Source organism: Lathyrus oleraceus, chromosome 1 (assembly GCF_024323335.1).
Source record: "Lathyrus oleraceus cultivar Zhongwan6 chromosome 1, CAAS_Psat_ZW6_1.0, whole genome shotgun sequence".
NCBI classification, from domain to species: domain Eukaryota; kingdom Viridiplantae; phylum Streptophyta; class Magnoliopsida; order Fabales; family Fabaceae; genus Lathyrus; species Lathyrus oleraceus.
The window spans coordinates 273,717,752-273,732,834 of record NC_066579.1 but is presented as its reverse complement, the minus strand read 5'-3'; the positions used below and the strand labels follow the sequence as shown (position 1 = coordinate 273,732,834).

Sequence of the window (15,083 nt, the reverse complement as noted above, 5' to 3'; positions counted from 1 at the left end):
TACGATAATGTCAAGGCTGAAGGTTGCTAGCGTTTTGTCAAACGCTTATCACATCATTACTACTACGTAATATTATATACACTCGGTATAAGTGTCAGTCCTGTTGGACTTAGGAGGTCCTTCTGTTAAATTTTCTTTTGATTTTCTTCATGTACTTTTATTTTAAGTTTTATCAATGTGGCAAGGCCACTAGTCTTAACGGTGTCAAACTCTATGTAAAACATATTTGAAGCATATATATATGGAGTAGTATATTTTAATTAATTCAGTCTTGTTATTTAAAAAAATTAAATTTTCTGTATTTTATTTTAGAATTTCACTAATGGGACATAGGCTGTCTCATCATCCCACAAATAGAACCTGCAATCATGAACAAACTTTTTCTTACGGTTAGAGTCAAATTCACTCGGGATCACCCCGCCTACTAGATAGTTCGCGTTGTTTGTGAACCAAGGCATTCCAATAACAACAAGGATGTGTTCGTCAGCAAACTCATCCTTTATTGGACGCTTTTCCTCATTCTCCTCTATGGGGGACATCCGGGAGAGGTGATCTGCCACAGTATTTTCACACCCTCTTTTGTCGCGAATTTCCACATCAAACTCTTGGAGTAGCGGGATCCATCGCAGCAGTCTTGGCTTAGAGTCCTGCTTAGCAAATAAATACTTCAAAGCAACATGGTCAGTATAAACAATGACTCTAGAACACAACAGATATTTCCTGAATTTATCAAAGGCATAGACCACAACTAGCAACTCCTTTTCGGTAGTCGCGTAATTCATCTATGCAGGGTTCAACACATGACTCGCATAATATATGACCTACAACAGTTTATCTCTACGTTGCTCAAGAACTGCTCCTACAGCAATGTCACTCGCATCACAAATGATCTCAAAAGGTAGAGACCAATCAGGAGCAATGACAATAGGTGCCGTTACCAATTTATTTTTTATAGTTTCAAAAGCAACGACACACTCTTTATCAAAAATGAATGCCTTGTCCTTAACCAACAGGGTAGTTAAGGGTTTAGCTATCTTTGAAAAATCTCTTATGAACCTGCGGTAGAAACCAACATGCCCTAAGAAACTTCTTATACCTTTTTCATTCATCGGAGGGGGTAGCTTTTCTATTACCTCAATATTGGCTTGATCCACTTCTATCCCTTTGTGAGAGATCTTGTGACCCAAGATTATTCCTTCTCGCACCATGAAGTGACACTTCTCCCAGTTGAGAATCAGATTGGTCTGTTGGCATCTTTCTAGCACAAGGGAAAGGTTAGTTAAACAATTATCAAAAGAAAAACCAAATACCGAGAAGTCATCCATGAAGACCTCCATATGCTTTTCGAGCATGTCCGCAAAAATGGAGGTCAAGCATCTTTGAAATGTGGCTGGTGCATTACATAACCCGAATGGCATTCTTCTGTAGGCAAAAACACCATAGGGGCACGTAAAAGTCGTATTCTCTTGATCTTTCGGTGCAACCGCTATTTGATTGTATCCAGAGTATCCATCAAGGAAACAGTATTACTCATGACCTGCCAGCCTTTCCAACGTCTGGTCAATGAATGGTAACGGAAAATGATCCTTTTTGGTCGCCAAATTCAACCTCCTGTAGTCGATGCACACACGCCACCCCGTGACCGTCCTCGTAGGGAGTAACTCATTTTTCTCATTCCTTATAACTGTAGTCCTCCTTTATTGGAACCACATGAACAGGACTCACCCAAGAGCTATCGGATATGGGGTAAATTAACCCGGCATCCAATAGTTTAACAATCTCTTTCCTAACCACTTCCTTCATTACGGGATTTAGTCTTCTTTGTGGTTGCACCACTGGTTTCTGACCATCCTCCATGAGAATTTTATGCATACACACCGTAGGGCTAATTCCCTTCAAGTCTTCTATCGCCCATCCCCTTGCACTTTTATGCTTCTTCAAAACCTTGACAAGTTTTTATTCTTGAGAAACCTCTAGATTAGAGCTTATAATAGCCGGGCATTTCCTTTCGGGATCTAGAAAAACATACTTGAGATTTTCAGGCAATTGTTTCAGCTCAGCCACTTTCTTGGTCTCATCTTTATTTTCCTCAACTTGGGGTTCCCTTAAGTTTTCCCATCGGAGTGATCGGGATCCCTTAAAGGGCGGTTGTGTTGCCATCATAGTTAACACTAACATTTTCTTTTCATCAACTTCTTGAGTGTCTTCAGAGATTGATAGACTTAGAACTCTCTCCAAGGGCAATTTTTATTCACCTAGAGGATTTTATTTCAGAACCATTTGATAAATTACCTCTATGTGTTGACTGGTGGCCACATCATCTTTGTATTTCATGGTGTTACGCACATCAATTTTTAACTCTTCGTCATAAACTTTTAGAGTCATGGTGCCCTCTTCTATATCTATCAAACATCTCCCAGTCTCCAAAAATGGTCTACCAAGAATGAGAGGTATCTCTTCATCTTCCGGCATTTCTAAGATCACAAAGTCTACCGGAAACACAAACTTATCAATCTTCACAAGAACATCTTCCACCACTCCATAAGGTCTCTTCACAGAGTGGTCATCAAATTGGTGTCATTCTGGTATCCTGCACTTTTCCAATCCCCAGCCTCTTGTAGATGGATAACGGCATGAGACTCACATTTGCCCCCAAGTCTATAAGGGCCTTTTTGAAAGATCTATCCCCGATAGTGCAAGGGAGAGTTACTGAGCCTCAATCTTTTTTCTTTACCGAAATCTTCATACCTTGCAAAATAGCACTACAAGTTTCGGTTAGTACAATAGAGTTAGTGTCAGTGCTCCTCCTTTTTGAAATAATATCCTTCATGAATTTAGCATAAGAGGGAATTTGCTCAAGTGCCTCCAAGAACGGAATGTTAATCTCAAGCTTTTTGAACATCTCCAAGAATTTATCGAAGTTCTTCTCATGTTGCTCTTTCTTCTTATTTCTTGTGGGGAAAGGGAGTTTGACAACCGGCTTCGATTCACTAACTTTTTCTTTAACCACTAGTTTAGGTACCGTCACCTCTTCACTAACAACCTCATTTTCTTTTATCTCCATATCAACTTCAAGCAATTGGTCTTCTTGATCATCATCTTTTTCAGGGACTTCTTTTGCCTTACCACTCCTTGTGGTTACCGCACTCACATTATTATGCTCTCGTTGATTTGTAACTGTAGCACCTTGTAATGCACCTGGTGTTTGCGAACCCGGGAGTTGTTGAGCAATCTGACTCATTTGCATTTCCAGATTTTTTATTGAAGCACCAGTGTTTCTTAGATTACTTCTAGTCTCCTCTTGAAATTGTGAACTTTGAGCTGCCATTTTTTCAATGGCAATTACCCAATCTGCTTTTCTTGGAACCTGTTGTTGAAATTGTTGTTGGGATTGGTGAAACTGCTGTTGATAAGGTTGTTGTTGTTGTGGTCGATATTGTTGTTGTGGTTGCCTTTGGTATTGGGTGGGCGCTTGCTTCTGAGCATTTCCTTGCTAGTTCTTCTAGGAAAAATTTGGATGATTTTTCCATCGAGGATTATACGTATTGGAGTAAGGATTGTTCTGCTTCAGAAAATTAATCTCTTCTACCTATTGTGAAGATGCCACACAATGCATCGCAAAGTGAGGTCCTCCACTAATTTCACAACTAACAGCTTGAATAGGTTGGACCGGTTGCACTTGTGCCACCGTTTCAGTGTCAAGAGTCATTTTCTTGAGTCTTCTCTCTACTTCAGTTGTTATTCGATCTTCCATCTTCACAACTTGATTTGCTAGCTTGAGATCAATGATACCTTCAGGTTGACTTACACTGCGGTCATAGAGTTCCAGATGCTCATTTGCTGCAATGGCTTCAATGATTTTCTTTATTCCAGTGGTTGTTGTAAAATTTATTGAGCCACCAGCAGTTGTGTCTGTGAGTTGCTTAGTCTTCATTCTAAGTCCATTCACAAAATTTTGCATCTGTTCAGTTGCATCCATGTTATGAGTAGGGCATGCAACCAACAATCACTTGAACCTATTGTAAGCGTCTCTGAGTGACTCTCCTTCCTTCTATTTGAAATTAACAATATCATATCTCTTACGGATATACACGGAAGCAGGGAAGTACTCATTCAAAAATGTTGTCTCCATTTGTTGCCAAGCTGTTAGGCTTCCTGCGGGTAAAGAGTAAAACCACTCTTCGGCATCTTCCGACAATGTAAACGGAAACATCACCAACTTTTTAGCTTCCTCTGAGTGTCCCTCAATTTTTAACGACGTCGTCATGGTCAGAAATCTAGGTAAATGCTTGTTGGCATCTTCATTGATTTTTCCGTAGAACGGTCCCCTTTTGAGTTGACGACTCATTGAAGGGTGTAGCTGAAAATGATCAACTTTTACCGGTTGGTTCGCAATTGTTAATCTTCCAGTAGAAGCATTTGCACCTCCATAATCACCCAGAAGTCTTTCCGCAGGAGGTGGTGGAGCTTCGGCCATTGGTTCAGAAACGGTTTTGGAGTCTTCCGAATGAACTGAAACAGCTTCTTCTTTTTCAGACTCAGAAACAATAGGGGTTGCTTCTGAAAGTTCCAGCCTAGCTTTTCGTCGTCTTGCACGCAATAATCTTTCTGGTTCTGCGTCAAAAAGAAATTCAGCTGAGGCTTTACCTCGCATACACAGATTAGACAATTATTAGAATAAACAATAATACAGAAAAAATTTGGCTGCAGAGCAACAAAATTCCAATCGAATTATTTTTCAATTTATACTTTTGGTAGTCCCCGACAACGGCGCCAAAACTTGATCGGTAAAATAGCAAGTGTACTATTTGCACCAATGTAGTAATAAAATGGGAGTTATCCCGAGTATCGATCTCGAGGACTGCATAGTAAGTACCAATATTTATAATAATTCAATTGAACAAAATATCATATGGGGTTTGATGAGTGTTTTCACAAATAATAAGAACGGAAATAAAAATATTAAGCGTATACAAAAACTTTTTAATCGATATGAGAAAGCTTGCTAGGGCCAGATGTATGAATTTCTTTGTAATAAACTTCTTCCATATTATATAACATTTTAATTTTAATAATTCTACACCGTTTCTCAAGATTTGTTTTCTCTAATTCCTTAGCTGAAAACCATTAACAGTCAATTTCAATCCTAATTCCTTAGTTATACAAGTTGTTGTTATGAAATATGTAATTGATCAAGAATTTACGGTGACCACAGTTTGATCCTCATTCCTAAGTGATTAAACATGGGTTTTATTATACAACAAGCGATAAGGCGGTTTGTCCGACCTAAACCTTAACCAGAGATCAGAAATTCATTTGTCCGATAAAATAAAGCATTAAGAGCGTTGTATAATAATTTGAATTAAGAAAACATCGATGATTATAAGAACATAGATAAAACATTCATACAGTAGCAATTCAGGGACACCCCCCTAGCATTGGGGGGTTTAGCTTCCCATAATATTCAAAGACAGTAAATTACAAATTAGAGACATTACAAATTTGTTGTTGATGAAGGTTGATCTTCAATCTCTTCCGATCTTGAAGATCTCTTATCCTCTTAACGCTTTGCAAGCTCGCTTCTTCTTTCTGTCTCTTTTCTTCCACGATCAAAAAGTATTTTTCTCTATGCCAAAATTCAGACTAAATAGCTTTAAAATAACTAAAAACATTGCGAAATGCCCAAACTGAGACACGTGTGACTCAATGTGTGACTCAATGTGATATGCATGTGTATCCCATCCATTATCATTTTCGGCTTGCCGAGCGTCTCTCTAATAGACTAGATAACCACTTCAAAAGCTTTATTCATCCTTAAGCTCTGAAACCCCATTCGGCGTTAGATTTGGGACAAGCAAATAATCTACGCGAGATTAGTCAACATTGCCTCTTTCATAGACTCATGCTAGTGTAAGTATGCAATAACAACAAGACTCATACAATTAAGATGATCGCAACCCCTTAATAATACATAAGCATACCACATCCAACACTTGCACAACATACACCTAACATGACTTCAATCCCAAACAATACATAAAATAACATTCATCTTCTCATCACAACACATAAACATAAAGCAAACAAGCCAATTCATGTTATTCATCAAGTTTACCAATTCACATCATCACATACATAATTTTAAGTATTATGTTTCTTCATTAAATCCATCTAAAACCATCCAATACATGCCAAACAATAGAAAACATGTCATTCACATTCACCACACATACAAGATACATCCATATTAGGACTCTTTTGATAAAATATTAATCTACTATTATCCAAATGAATATCACGTTATAGATAATATTCTTAGCTTCGTAACAGTACAAACGGCACCTCAAACGGAGTTACGGTTCAAAAGTTATTGAATTTACATGTTTTTCAAAATGCTATCAAAACCAGAAAATTTGTTGTTGCGAAAATGCTGTCAAAAACCAATAAAACTGTTGTTGCAAAAATGCTACTGTCCAGCACGAGTTTTCATCATAAAACCACATTAATCCATCATTTTTCATGAATTAAATAGTTATACAATATATATATATATATATATATACATATATATATATATATATATATATATATATATATATATATATATATATATATCATATAAAAACTATTAAGATCATAGAAACAAGATTCTAAGCTCCACTAATTTTCATCAAAATCGCAAATCAACCATTTTCAAGTGAAACTCAAACATGCAATTATACACCAAATCATGTTCTATACACATAACCATTCATGGAATTAAATATAGAAACATCATAGCATAACATAAACATCCATTTCATGGATTAAAACATAAACACATGTTAGGGTTTCTCAAAAATCAAAATCCCCAAATCCTAAGTTCATGATATCTAACCCACATACATTACATACATTATGTTTATCCATAACCACTTAAAATCCCACCTTTATCTTAGTATAGATGAAATCTCAAGGCCATTCTTCTTCTAGTTTCCTCTTCTCCTCTTTCTCTTCTCTTCTATTCTATTCTCTCTTCTTCTCTTGTTTTACAAAACTAACTCTAATCTCTAAAACCCTTACTATCTTTTTAACTCATAATGGGCTTAACCCACTTATCCATCCATTCTAATTAATTAGGCTCATTACTAGACAATTTCTATTTCTACTCATAAAATTCAATTATTCAAATAACACATATATTCAAATAATTTAAATAATCACCAGAACACATATTTAATTAATCATCACACCAAATAATGATTAATTAAAATAAACACCTAATAAATAAATACGGAAATTAAATCGGGGTATTACAACTCTCCCCCACTTGAAATGTTTTCATCCTCGAAAATTACCTTAAGCAAACAACTCGGGATATGAATCCCTCATCTGAATCTCAAGCTCCCACGTCACATTTCCACCAACCGGTCCTCCCCAAACGACTTTCACCAAAGCGGTCTCTTTACCATTGAGTTGTTTCACCTCTTTATCTTTTATCCGCATAGGTAATGTCTCCACGGTCAAATTATCTCTAACCTCAACATCATCTAATTGGACACGTCATGGAGATTAGCAAGTGGCGACGACAACATAATCTGATAAGCCACATCACCGACTTTCTCGGAAATCTGATACAGACTAATAAAATGCGGCGCCAACTTACGTGACTTCAATGCTCTACCAACACCCGTTACCGGAGTAACTCTTAAAAACACATTATCATCTACCTCAAACTTATGCGCTTTCCTTCTCTTGTCATGGTAACTCTTCTAACGACTCTGAGAAACCTTCATCTTCTCTCGGATCAGGTTAATCTTATCAGTAGTCTGTTGAACTATCTCAGGTCCAACCACAACACTCTCTCCAGATTCGTACGAACACAAAGGCGTCCTACACCTTCTACCATACAAAGCTTCAAATGGAGCCATACCAATAGTCGAATGAAAATTATTTTTGTAGGTAAACTCAATCAAAGGAAAATAATTATCCCAAGTACCTCTCTGTTCCAAAACACAAGCTCTAAAAAGATCCTCAAGCGACTGAATCGTCCTCTCAGTCTGACCATCTGTCTGCGGATGATAAGCAGAACTCAAACACAACTTTGTACCCAAAGCACGTTGTAAACCTTCCCAAAATCTCAAAGTAAACCTCGCATCCCTATCTTACACAATGCTAGACAGAATACCATGCAAACTGACAATTTTCTCAATATACAGCTTTGAAAGCCTCTCCATCAGATAATCCATTGTAATCGGAATAAAGTGAGCAGATTTCGTCAACCTGTCCACAATAACCCAAATAGCTTCACAATTACTCGGAGTCCTAGGTAAAACTAGAAACAAAATCCATAGAAATACTATCCCATTTCCATTCAGGAATAGATAACGATTGTAGCAAACCAGACGACTTCTAATGCTCAATCTTCGATTTCTGACAAATCAAACACGAATAAACAAATTCCGCAATCTCTTTCTTCATACCAGGCCACCAATACAATTTCCTTAAATCTTGATACATCTTAGTAGCACCAGGATGAATACTCAAACCACTACGATGTCCTTCATCAAGAATCCTCTTTCTCAAATCCAAAACATGGAGAACACAAACTCTATCATGACACCTCATGATATCATTCTCATCAATTCGAAAATCATCACCTTTACCTTGATTGATCAACGTCAATTGATCTACCAAACCAAATCAGATTTCTGACCTTCTCGAATCTCATCCAAAATTCCACTAGTAAGCTTCAACATACCAAGCTTCACTCCAAAAGAAGTCTCTTCACAAACAAAACTCATATCTCAAAATTGTTCAACCAATCCAATTCTCGCACCATCAACATCGACATATAAAAAGATTTCCTACTCAAAGCGTAGGCTACAACATTCGCTTTGCCAGGATGGTAATTCAAAACAAAATCATAATCCTTGAAGAATTCCAACCATCTTTTTTGCCTCATATTCAACTCTTTCTGATCGAACAAATACATCAAACTCTTGTGATCATTAAACACGTCGAATCTTGACCCAGACAAATAATGTCTCCAAATCTTCAAAACAAACACAACAACAGTTAATTCTAAATCATGAGTCGGATAATTCCTCTCATGCACTTTGAGTTGCCTTAAAGCATAAGCTACAACTTGTTGATTCTGCATTAACACACCTCCATAACCCATCAAAGAAGCATTACAATACACAAAAAATGGTTCTGATGGATTCAGTAAAATCAAAACAGGAGCAGTAGTCAATCTCCTATTTAGCTCTTGAAAACTAGTTTCACACTATACAGTCCAAATGAAAGCTTGACCTTTCCTAGTCAACCGCGTTAACGACAAAGATAACTTAGAAAAGCCTTCAATAAACTTTCGATAATAACATGCCAAACCAAGAGAACTACGAATCTCAGACTCAGATTTTGGCGCTTCCCATTGAGATATAGCCTCAATCTTAGAAGGATCAACCAAAATACCACCACTAGAGATCACATGGCCAAGCAAAACTCACTTCCTTCAACCAAAACTCGCACTTCGAAAGTTTAGCAAACAACTACTTGTCTTTCAATACAGATAAAACAATCCTCAAATGCAACAACAAACTTATCATCGATCCTCTTCACTCTTCGAATATATCAAAATATCATCGATAAACACAACAACAAACTTATCGAGATATTTATGAAAAATCCGATTCATCTACTCCATAAATACTCCAGGTGCATTCGTCACACCGAAAGGCATCACCGAATACTCATAGTGTCCATACATTGTTCTAAAAGCAGTCTTCTGAATAACTTCAGCTTTCACACAAATCTGATGATAACCAGACCTCAAATCAATCTTGCTAAACACAGAAGCACCAACCAACTGATCCATCAAATCATCAATCCTCGGAAGCGGATACTTATTCCTGATAGTAACCTTATTCAGTTGTCTGTAATCCACACGCAACCTCATAGTACCTTCTTTCTTCTTAACTAACAAGATAGGAGCACCCCACGGTGACTCACTCGGACGAATAAACTTCTTATCAAGCAAATCCTCTAGTTGACTCTTCAACTCTTTCAACTCAGATGGTGACATCTGATACGAAGCCATCGATATCGGACTAGTACCAGGAATCAAATTAACCGTGAACTCAACTTCATGTTCAGGCGGAAAATTGCTAACCTCATCAGGAAACACTTCAGGAATATCACAAACAACTTGAAATTCACCCATTGTTCCATTTTCACTAAGCTTCAAACTTGCCACCAACATAAACACTTCAGCACCATCTCGCACAGATTTATTCACTTCTTGAGTAGACAAGAATAAATCACCTTCCTTCTCTGGCTCAAGAAAAAGAACATCTCTCGTAAAACAATTGATATAGACATGGTTGGCCCTCAACCAGTCCATTCCCAAAATCACATCAAGTTGACTCAATGGAAGACACACTAAATCAACTTCAAAATCTTTATCACAGATATTTAATGGACATTTCAAACAAACAGATGAAGTAGTCACTGAACCCATGACTGGAGTATCAATAACCATGCTTCCACGCATAATAGACAATTCAAGATTCAATCTCTTAGCACAGTCCAAAGAAATAAAAGAATGCGTCAAAACGATATCAATAATAGCTATCAAAGGTATATTATTAATAAAGCATGTACCTCAGATAAATCTCTCCTCATCAGAAGTATCAGCACCGTACAATGCAAACACTTTCCCTTTGGCTTGCTCCTTCTTCGGCTTGTTGCACTTGGTAATATGCCCTTGCTCACCACAGTTGTAGCAAGTCACATTCGAACCAACTTCGCAATCAAAAGATTTGTGACCTTGCTTGCCACACTTGAAACAAGTCACATCGCCCTTAGGACACTTGGGAGCACGATGTCCCTCAACACCACATTTGAAGCACTTGACAGGAGTGTGAGATCCTCCCCCACTCGACTTCTTGCCATCATCGGCTTTCTTCTTACCATCATACAACTTTCCTCGGAATTGCCCTTTTCGTTTCTTATCATGCAAGGACTTGTAATGAGAAACATTCTCATGGCTATCCCCATCATAGATCCTACTCTTGTTAACCAACTCAGAAAATCTCGTAATCTGTTGGTAACCCATTGGCTTCTTGATATCAGGTCTCAAGCCATTCACAAACTTAAGACACTTGGATCTCTCAGCATTAACAGTATTGCAATTGGGACAAAATTTGATCAACTCCTCAAACTTTGCAGCATACTCAGCTACGGTACCATTACCTTACTTAAACTCAAGGAATTCAATTTCCTTCTTTACACGAACATCTTCTGGAAAATACTTCTCCAAAAAAGCATCACAGAAAAGTGCCAAAGTCACTTCAATGCCATCCTCATCAAATCTCTGAACAGTGTTTCACCACCAATCCTCAAATTCTTTCTCAAGCATATGAGTGCCAAACTGCATCTTCTGCGCATCTGAACATTTCGGAACTCAAAATATTTTCTCAATCCCCTTCAAGCACTCTTGAGCTTTATCAGGTTCATAAGCTCCTTCAAAAGTTGGTGGATTGTTCCTCTTGAACTTCCCCAAAGCACGGAACTCATCAGCATCACGCTCCCGATCACCAGTATTCATTTGCAGAATTGCACCAGCCAACATGGTCAATGTCGCCGCAAGCGCATCATCATTCCTTCCAGCAACCATCTTCCTGCTACACCAACCAAACAACCACCACAACAAGTATTTTTAAACAAACCGTATCAATTGTGTCATACACACAAATCAGATACAATGGAATCAAACAAATTCAAAACCTGGCCGAATGACCGACCGTGCTCTAATACCACCAATGTAACACCCCCCAAACTACTACTACTCAAATACAACATACAATTTCATAACCAGAGTAAATTAAAGCATGCATACACGAGAGCATCACATTTACTTCTGCCAAAAACAACACATGCCATGGTCACAAAACGGAATAACATCTCTCTTCATAAATGGTAAATAGTGATGATTCCTGATCGGTCACCATTTACACTTAGTTTTCATCATCTATCCAGCATTGAATCTTCAAGAATCGTTAACATTTTGCTCTTTATTTTAGTGATTTCTTAAGTTTATTTCATTTTATAAATTTCCGCTTGTTTTATGTTGCATTAGTAGTTCTTCTCTTTTTTTTGCATTTTATGCGTTTCTGTGTAGTACTGTTTGGTTTCCAGGTCAAATAACAAGTCCGAAAACTGCGTACCGGAAGAATGGAGGTCAAAGACATCATGCAAAGCGAAAAATGACAAAAACAGGGGGCTGACACGGGTGCCCGTGTTAGATGACACGGCCCGTGTCAGCATGAGCAGAAAAGAACCAGTGGAAACCCAGAAAACAGGGAGTTGACACGGGTGCCCGTGTCAACTGACACGGCCCGTGTCAGCAAGGGATGAAGTTTGGACTTACAGTGTGGCCAACACGGGCAGCCGTGTCAGATCCACATGCATATCACATTGAGTCACACATTGAGTCGCACGTGTCTATGTGAATTGTTGTTTGTGTGATTATGTCATATGATTGTGTGGATGTGATTTTGGTAGATATGCATACACGTGTATTTTAGGTGATCCATTTGATATGAATTGTTGATGTGTTGTTGATGTGATATGTGTGCATATTTGTGATATATGTGATGAAATGGTGACTTGTATACATTATGGAATCATGTGAAAGTTGTATAATATTTGATGATAATTTGTAAATGATGATGGATGATAATATGTGCATGAAATTGATATGTTATGAAATATGACTTTTATACATCGGTTAGTATCTATAAATGAATACTTGTGGATTGTTGAGCCATGTCGTATGATGGTAAACATGTGATTCTTTAATAAGATGATATGATGCATGTTTGTATGAAGCGTGACGAATTCTAATAATATTTGTATATTTTTTATACATTTCATATTATTATGTTTTTCTATAATGATTTGAATTCTCACCCTTCTGTTGGAATGATGTTCTTTCGCGACATCGCTCAAACACAAGGATTAGATTCGTAGGTTAGTTCTTGTTGTGTTTTGACTAGGTAGTATATAGTGCTCTGGTCATGTAACACTTGGGTTTATGGGATTATTTATATTTGTTTTGATGTTGAGAGATATTGTTGTGCTCTCTTTTATCTTGTTATTTGGATATGTTGGTTTTGATGTTGAGTGGCCTTAGAGCCCAAAACGATATTTTGTGGTAGATGATTTATGGGAATCATCACTATTTTCCATTTATGAAGAGAGATGTTATTCCGCTGTGTGAGTTTGCATGTTGATTATTTGGTTTTGATTTATAATATTTTTACTTGTATGTGACCATGGCATGTGTTGTTTCTGGCATAAGTAAATATAATGCCCCCGTTTATGCATGCTTTAATTTATTCTGATTATGCAATTGTATGATATATTTGAGTAGTAGTAGTTTGGGGGAGGGGGTTACATCAATCCCGTCATCCACATTAGCATCACCCACAGTAATACCAAACAAAGTTTTCCACCAATCATGGTAAATTGATAAACTTTTTTACTTATCAAAAAACTGAAGCAAGATCCTTGTTTTTCATATAGTCCTGAGTAGAATACGTGAATAAGATCCTCATTGTAATCTTGAGCAAGTTGTAGGAAATAGTCAATCTGTTGATGCTCAACCAGCTTAACAACATCATGTATATCCAAGTAACGAACAATAACTTACTTCCACATAAATTGTTTCACTACAAGATGAGTTTGATGCTTTAACTCAAAATCCTTGGCATACTTCTTGGAAACCAAAGTAAATCAATTTTTAGCAGTAGTAGTAGAGGTAATAGTGTAGCGGAGTTTTCGTTACCTTTAGGTTTATTAACTAAACCAAAAGTCAACACCACCGCACTTTTATTTGTCCGAAGGAAAGGCTAAAAAGCGAACAAAAGCCAAGTAAGAAGTTTTTCAAATTAAAAACTAATAAAAATGTCAGAGATCTAGGTAAGGGGGTTGGTTATGAAATGGGAAGGTTTTATGCACCCAAAACATCCTTAGTACTCTAAGGGAACCCTTTTTGCAAATATGTGTTGTAGGTTGGTATTTGTGAAAAGATTTGTGCAAAAGATTGGGGGGATGAGAAGAGAATATATTATATTTACAAATTTTGTTGTTTGAATGGTTGAACCCATTGCCTACGTACCATCACAAAGGAGGATCAAAACCTCGTAGTTTGTGGTAAAAAATTTCAAAGATTTGTGAATTGATTTTAATCAAAAGCCTTAAGGTCTTTTGTTATCAAAGGGAGAAAACTCAACCTAAACCAATAATCCACCATGTGAGGAAGGCTTCAACGTGCTAGTGAGGGTTTAACCCTATAATAAGCATGGAAGGCTTATAATCTAACACTAAGGATGAGGTGAGATTTACATTAACCACTATGATAACTCAAACCTATGACTAATGTTTTTGAAAAGATTTTAACAAGTGGTCATTGGAACCACAAAACAACTTGAAATGGGTTATATTTACAAGTTAAATTTATTTACGAAATGAGGCCAAAGTTGGATTAAAGTTTATTTACAATGAGTATTTATGAAAATTGTTTTGAAAAAAAGTCAAAGGCCTAAGGCCTAGGTTTCTAATTTGAAATAAAGTCAAAGTTTTGAAAATGGTTTTTTGGCTTGGTTAGAGGGGGGAGAAGAGAGAAGGGTTATTCCTAAAACATACAAAGATAGGAGGGGAGAGAAAACCCTTGGATTTCCTTTTCTTAGAGTCATAGAGATGACTCAAGATGCTCTTTTCCTTTGGATTTAAAACACAAAACATGCACTCAAGAATTTGAATTCAAGCTCCTAGGATCTCCATTTGGCTTGGCTCTTAACTGGACTACTCATGACAATGGTCCTCTTTTCACAATCTTAAGATGGGATTCCTATCACACAAAATCACACATTAAAAAGCTCACAACATAATAAAGGGAATGGACAAAGAATAAGTTTGAGGAGAAGTCCTTTGAGGTCAATTTTGAATTTTAGCATTCTAAAGGCATGAGGCCTAGTTGCTCTTTAACATATTTTAGTTGCTCTTGAACTCCTTTAAGCATGGGTGAATTCTAAGTC

General features: G+C 37.2%; 1 protein-coding gene across 1 annotated transcript; it reads right to left on the bottom strand.

The window, feature by feature from the left end:
* Window positions 1-10,645: 10,645 nt before the first annotated feature.
* On the bottom strand, window positions 10,646-11,098 carry LOC127103047 (serine/arginine-rich splicing factor RS2Z33-like). Its single transcript, XM_051040345.1, has one exon. It carries the CDS (start codon window positions 11,096-11,098, stop codon window positions 10,646-10,648), a length of 453 nt encoding a protein of 150 aa, XP_050896302.1.
* Between the last annotated feature and the right edge of the window lie 3,985 nt (window positions 11,099-15,083).